Source organism: Myotis davidii, unplaced genomic scaffold (assembly GCF_000327345.1).
Source record: "Myotis davidii unplaced genomic scaffold, ASM32734v1 scaffold205, whole genome shotgun sequence".
Lineage (NCBI taxonomy): Eukaryota > Metazoa > Chordata > Mammalia > Chiroptera > Vespertilionidae > Myotis > Myotis davidii.
Genome location: NW_006297573.1, coordinates 4,185,002 through 4,192,492, shown reverse-complemented (window position 1 = coordinate 4,192,492; position 7,491 = coordinate 4,185,002). Strand labels below are relative to the sequence as shown.

The following is a 7,491-nucleotide window of genomic DNA, read 5'->3' as shown; positions in this document are numbered from 1 at the left end:
CACCACATCAACCTCCTCAGCCATCTTCCAAATCAACATGTCTGAGATGGAACTCAGCTTTCCTCCCCAAACCTGATCCCCTGTGTTCTCCATCTTACCAAAGGTCCCCTCCATCCTCCTACCCACCCTGTGCACATAGCACCCTGACTCCTTCACCTAATTATTGGCCAAGTTCTAGTCACCTCCTAGCTGGCCCTTCCTTTCATCCACACTGCCACAGGTCTTCACCACCTCTTGTCTACACTGCAACCATGGCCTCCTGATTGTTTCTAGTTCTTCCACCTCTGCCCTTTCTCAGGTCTCCTTTGATCACGGCCAGCTGGAAGCACAGGACTGATCACACTACTTCCCCCTGCTGCTCAGCTCTGATTGTGGGCCTCGGCCTGCCTCTGACCCAGGCACACATTAAGGCTGGGACCAAAGGCGAAGCTAGTCATAAAATGCTCCTTTGCCATGAGTAGGGGAATGGGTGAACTTTGGATTGGGTCCCCAAATGCTTGACCCGGCAGGGAAGCCTAGTAAAAATGCTTTGATGTGGCATTTACTGCCCTCCACACATAGCCCCACTCCACTGTCCACCTGATCTCAGAGCATTCTCACTCCACTTCCCAACAGCCCCCCAAACACACATAAATGTTCACTTCCATACTTCCGCTCACACTCACCCCGCTCCTCTCAAATGTTCTCCCCAGTCTCTGCTTATTGGAAGCTCTGGGAGGACAGGAATTTTTGTCATATTCTTCATTGCTAGTATTAAGAAGAGATACTCAATAATAGTTGCTTAATATCTCATCTTTCATAGTGCCTTACCTGTGTATTCAAAGTCAGGTGATTCTCTATTCCCCATCCTCAGGTCATTCTGTTTGTGCCTTTAACCTCCATTCTAGTGCCTTCTGCCCTAGTGCATTCTAGTGTCATCTTTATGTCTCTGTCCCAGCCGCTACAGTTAGACCTCGCAAGGGCAGAAAGATGTCTTTATCATCTTTACAGCTCTGTGGCATCTAGCTTGTGCTTTGTGCTCAGTGATGCTCAGCTCACTAAGCTTGGTTCAACCTGATAGAAGGACATGTCTTACGATGTTAAGCCTCTTTCTGTTAACATGAGATTGTCAGCTGCTAGTCTTACACTTCTTTGGTCTGGCACAGAGCTACATGCGTATCAGGCTGTCCACAAATCTGTGATGACTTGTTGATTGTTAAAAGTTTTAGACCAAGTTGGATGGTCAGGCTCAGAGTCATTTTATTTTTCTTTCTTCCTCACTGGCTGCCTGCAGCAGACACTCCTTGAAAGACAACACATTAGAATTTTTTGCATCCTTGAATCTGCATCATCTCCTCCCTGCACTCCACCTCCAACTCTTCCATTCCTTTTTAGTCAAGGCAAAAAGTCTTTCATGTTTCTGGAATCCAAGACAGGTGTTAGCTCCTTGGTTCCCATGGTAACCAAAAGTCTTTGTTAGGAATGCTGAGCTCTGATGCTGGATGAGATAAAATACAGTGCCCCCGGAAGACCGTCTTCGAAGATGGAGACTTAGAGACTTGTTAATAGGCTTACAAAAATAATGTATAGACTTCATGTTTATTTCCTTTGAGGAGCTCAAGGCACTTTACGAGCATGCCTTAACTCATACGCATACATGCTGGTGGACTTGGAGAGCTGTGGGCACTGTGATGTTACCCTCCGAGTACAGCTTGGAAGCTGAGGCGGGGAGGAATGAGGTAGCTTGTCCCAGAACACAAACGAGGCAGCCAGAGCCGGGCTTCCTCCCTTTATCAGGGTTATGTGCCTGGTAGGATTTGGTCTTCTGGCTGATTCATGCAGTTCTATGACGTGGTTAGATTGGCAGAAAGGATAACACAAGTATCTGTTCCATAGCCCACCTAGCTTTGCTTGTTTCTAGTAGAAGGCTCCCAGGATGAAGCAATAGTGAAATTTTTATGCTCATTATACCAGCATCTCAGTCCACCGGAGGATAAATATAAACAGTTGGGATGTTCTTTCCAATAATGAACTTAGGAAATCCCAAATGATGACATTCTTTGTATCACTCTCTGCCAATCTCCTTGTACCTCTCAGACAACTTCTCGGGGTCCTTGGCCAAGGCCTCAGTCTTCCCACCACTTGGGGACTAGGATTCCCAAAAGCAGTTTACTGAATCTCTGTTTGCTCACCATCTATGCTGGTCTCCCTCCTTACCACAATTATAATTAGCACCTCCTCATTGGTGACTCCCACATTTCTCTCATCTATTTCCCAAATCAATAGCTCTGACTCCAGTTCTTTCCCAAATCTAAAGAGATTTTCACAGTGCCTGCCACATGCTTAGGTACACAATAATTGTTGCATGAATGTATTTCACAGTGGCAACTTCATTTCAGCATGCCAAAAACCAAATTATTAACCCTCCCAACCCTCCTTCCAAAGTGACTGCTCAGCCTAGAACCCCTAATCTGGCTAGTAGCATCAGTCCATCCAGAGGCTTAACTGGAAGCCCTGGATCATCCCAACTCTCCTCTTCCCAGCCCTCCAGTCCCCAACCACCCCAGGCAGCTTTCAAATTTGCCTTTGTCCAGGCCTGTGTCGTCTCATACTTGGCTATTCCTGGCCTCCAGTGACTTAATTTCTCCTATCCCTCCACTGCCACCAGAAGTATCAGTCCAAAGTACAATCTGATCATATTTGCCCCTTTGTAAGTCTACATTTGCATCTAGGGTAGGGTTCAAAGTCCTTAGCATGGCATTCAAGACCCTTCACAATGTACCCCCAGTCAATACACGTTTCCTGTTTGAATTCCCTCTACCGTCCCCTCAATATGTACTTCCAGCATTTATTATATGAGCATGTGAACATGGAGGCAAACAGGCTTGAGGTCTATCAACCCGAAGACAGTAACTTCCATTGCTTATCCCAGAATTGCTCCATCTACAAGAAGTCTAATATGTGCCAGGCAGTGTGTTAGGTGCTTGGTATATACCAGTGAACAAAAAGTGACAAAGATCCTTGCCTTCATGGAGCCTGTATTCTATCAGGTAACTCAGACCATAAGCTATGAATGTGATGAGTAAAGAAAATGATCAAAGGAAGAAGAAAGAGGAATGGAAGAAGGTGTGTAAGATTAATCAGGATTTTGAGATTAAATCTAGCTGAGAAGGTGAGATTGCTAATGGAGTTTATTCTTTATTATTAGGCTTTCTTCCTGTGTTCATATACTACTTTCCCTCACCTCTGGAGTCAGCGAATTGAATGGTTGTTATGAACAAATTATGAAATAACAATAATAGCTACGTTTTCCTGTGACAGGAGCTTACTATGTGACAGGCACTGGGCTGAGAAGTTTGCATAGTTTTTTCTCCTTTAAGCTTTACAACAGCCTTCAAAGATGGATGCTATCATCCCTATTTAACAGATTACAGACCAAAGATTAGAGAAATTAAAGCATTTGCCCAAGCCCATGAGCTAGAAAGTAGCCCCAGTAGGAGTTGAGCACATGACTAGCCATTCTGCCTCCAACTGACAAATGAAGATAGTTGAGAACCACTCCTTTGGACGTTTCCCAAAACCAGTAGCTTAAAGAGCCAACACCATCCATTTTCACAAGAGAACAATTTAGTATCACAGCATGAGAGGGGCTACAGAGAACACTCAACACCTGCTCCCACATCCAGCATCTGATTATTTTCAGACAGATGGTTCTCAGCCTCAGTGCAGGCTTTTATTGCCAGAAAAATACTTCCTTCATGTCCATCCTCTGTCTACTAATCCAGTTTCCTCTCATTTGAGCCTCAATGAAGCTAGAGCTCAACTTTCTTCCTGCCTCATAATTTTTCTTCGATATATTTGAAGAGCCAAGCCTCCTCTATTCCAAATTGGTCTCAGTTCTGTCCACGTTCTGTAGCTGTTGTCTAGACATTATAATAACCAATCTCTTAAAGATGAAATCCTGGGTGTTTTCACGTCAATAGCCCTGTAATCAACGTGCTGAATGCTTGTGGAGCATGACTAACCACTTATAAAAGAGCAAAGCATGAGTCAGAGAACCCCACCAAAAATAATGCATTTGGCCTAATCTTGGCCTGATGTGGATTCAGACTTCTGAGTCATAAAGCTCATTAGAAATGGGAATGTATTTGACTCTCATAAAGATCTTAGGGCAACACAGATTTAGAGTGGTATATTTAGGGTAGGCCACAGGATGAATTTTGGAGTGTAGGCAGATGACGTAAGGAGAGAATAATAATCTTGAAAAGAGAGGCTTAGTTGCTTTCCTTTTCCCACCTTCTGCCATCAGGAGAAAAGCCTGATTTAGGGAAAGTCTCTTTATTTACTAGGAAAAGAAGGCTTTCATGATCTGAGCAGGTGAAGGGATTTATTAGAAGCCATTTCTTTCTTTGGACATGCTCAAAGCTTGCCAAGGAGTCCTCCAAAACTTCCTCAGGTCCCTGCCTTTGGCAGCTCTGTTTTTGAACAAAGCTGGCTGCTACTTCTCACTGCCATGAGATGCTCACTCATTAGAAAACTGCTCTGCTCTGGGAGAAACGTTACCGGCAGCTGCACCCTGACTCCCCTTGATCCTTCCCCCTTCCCCAGCTGGAGATAGAGGCCAAGAAGAGGAGCCGCTGGACAGTAGAGGGAGCTAGAGAAAAGGGTGTGCCTTGGGGCAGAAGGTCAGCCTGCCCTCTCGGGGTAATTTCAGAGAGGGAAGAGGAAGCTCACATTTCCTATGGAACTACTCTGTGTCAGGCTCTGCATTAGAGTTTTTCACATCCATTATTGCACTTAATGCTCATAAAGACCTTGAAGAAAAAAGAAAACATATCCCAATTTTACAAATGAGGATCTGAGGCTCAGAAAGCTCAAATCTACTCATCTAGGAAGTTCACAATCTCACCATCATAACGTGATTGTCATAATAAGTGTGGTGAGTGACCTTTTTTGAAAGATCCCCCTCTCTCAGAGGCCACGTCCTTAGTTAACCAGTCTCTTGCTCTTGTACCCTCAGGCAGTTTGGGGGTTATGCCAAGGAAGCCGACTACGTAGCCCAAGCCGCCCAGCTACGCACCGCCCTGGAGGGCACAGCCACCTACCGGAGTGACATCTACTTCTGCACTGGGTACGACCCACCTATGAAACCCATTGGACGTCGCAATGAGGTCTGGCTGGTGAAGACATGAGTTGTTCAGAGCCAGCACTTTGGGGATGTGTGCTGGGTCCACTCATTGGATGGGCAGGAGGGGCTTCGAACTGCAACATCAGCTCAACCAACTTTCCTTCAAAGCCAGTTACTGCCCATTTTCTGAAATAAGCTTGTTCAATACAATAGGGCTCTTTTCCTCGTGGTGGGAAATACAGCGGAGATAGGCCCCAACAGCATTTTCCCAGCTATCTGGGTTTCAAAAAATTGATATTTTAAAATTACCGAATCTGTATTTCTGTGATTGAGGGGGACATGTAATTTGTGTGTGATCTTTATCTGTGATTTTTATAAGAGCTTTGTCTAAAAAGAAACTAAAAATAAAGTTTTTTGACTTAAATAGCTAAGACACATCCAAGTGTAATCATTTCAAGATTCTACAGTCCTTGGTTGCCAGAAGGGAAGGGGTTGGAGGGCTGGGTGAAAAAGGAAGGGATTAAGTACAAATTTGTAGTTACCAAATAGTCACAGGAGTGTAAAGGTACAGCATAGGGAATATAATCAATAATATTGTAATAACTATTTTATAATGCCAGGTGGATACTGGAAACATTGGGGGGAACACTTTGTAAAGTACATGATTGCCTAACAACTATGCTGTACACCTGAAATCAATACAAAACAATATTGAAAGTAAACTGTAATTGAAAAATAAAAAAATGATTTTACCATCTTATAAATAATACAGTTATGAGTATTACTGATGGTGTTTACTGTGGCAGGAATCCTATATTTAGAATTCCAAAATCCTCCCAAATGTAAACCCAACGATCCTGGGGTAGGAGGACAGGCACCGGACTCGGGGCCAAAAATGCAGCTGCATTAGGTCATGTCAAGGAGTTTGAATTTTATCCTAAGAAAAATGACAAGTTGATGGCTTTGAGCAGGAACATGATACTTCATGTGTAAGAGGGAAAATTCTATCTTCAATGTGGAAAGTGGATTGGAAGTAGATGACACAGGAGCAGGGAGACCAATCACAAGATTCTAAGTAAAAGATGATGGAGGCCTCAATTAGAGTCATGGTGTGGGGATGGGGAGAAGTGGACAGTTTGGAGAGAGAAATAGGATCAACAGGACCTGACGAGCAGCAGGTGAGTGAGATAAGGGAGCAGGGGTCAAAGTGCCCAGGATGGGGCTGCCACTCTCTGAGTAGGAAGCACAGGCAAGAAACAGGTTGACTGGGGAACTGTGTCCACAGAGGGTATTTAGGCCTGTGGTTCATCTGACTGACGCCATCTCATGAGCAGCTGGAAGTATGTCTGCTGCTAAAAAGAGAAACCTAATCTAAAGATATATGGGTGATATCAGCAATATACAGACAGAGTGCATGAATTACGGACCCTGAATGGAATAAAGAGAGAAGAGAGTCTAGGGAAGAATCGGAATAAATCCCAATATTTGGAGGAGAACTGAGGAAAAGAGCCTGAACAATGATCTAAAAGAAACAGCCAGTAGTATAGGAGGAAATCAGAAAATTAAAAAGAGGTGCCCAGTGAGTGTTAAACTCCATTATGAGCTGCCATGAAGCAAATCCTAAATGACCTCCAGTTTATCTCCACTGGCACCTTCCTAGGACACGTCGCCATCTTTCTTCCCTGGACTCTTGCAGCAGCCTCCTGACCGGTCTCCACATCTCCACTCTCACCTCCTTTTGCTCCATTTCTACCCAATATCCAGAGGGATCTTTCCTTAAAAATTCACTTTACCCTTAGACTAAAAGACAAACTACATTTTATGACCTGCCAGGCCTGTGTGCTTTGGCCCCTGACCACCTCTCCGATTCCTGTCTTTCAAATCTCTCCCTTACTATCCTCCAGCCACAGTGAGCTTGTACTTCCTTGCACGTACTTAGCTCTTTTGGCCTTTGCACCAGCTGTTAAGTTTGCCTGAAACCCTTTTTACTTCTCTTGTGAATGGCAGCGTCTTCTCACCCTACAGGCCCTATCTACCTCCTCCTCCTCCAAGAGACTTCATGACCCCTGATCTAAAGTCTCTGCCCCCCCCCCCGAGTTCTCTGTTATAGCATTATTTTTTATGTCATAACACAAACCACCATTTGTAATTTTTGAACTTATTTCTTTCCTTTTTTTTTCTGTGCCTCACACTGATTATGTTTGATAGGAAGGGCTCCCATACCTGCTTTCTTCTTCATTATACCCCCAGCACCCAGCTCAGGGTCAATATATCATTTAGGAATGAATTAAACTGTAACAGAAAACTGAACCAACAGTAGCTTAAACTACTAAGGTTTTATTTTCTTGCATAGCAAGAAATCTAGAGATAGATTTAGTGGCTAC

At 44.1% G+C, this 7,491-nt stretch overlaps 1 protein-coding gene across 1 annotated transcript in view; it reads left to right on the top strand.

Annotated features, from left to right (window-relative positions):
* HEBP1 (heme binding protein 1) overlaps positions 1-5,540 on the top strand; it is a 21,129-nt gene extending 15,589 nt beyond the window's left edge. Inside the window, exon 4 of the mRNA XM_006773241.2 lies at positions 5,000-5,540. Coding sequence (XP_006773304.1) covers positions 5,000-5,171 — 172 coding nt within the window. The 3' untranslated portion in view covers positions 5,172-5,540. The remainder of the gene's footprint in view (positions 1-4,999) is intronic.
* Positions 5,541-7,491: the final 1,951 nt, after the last annotated feature.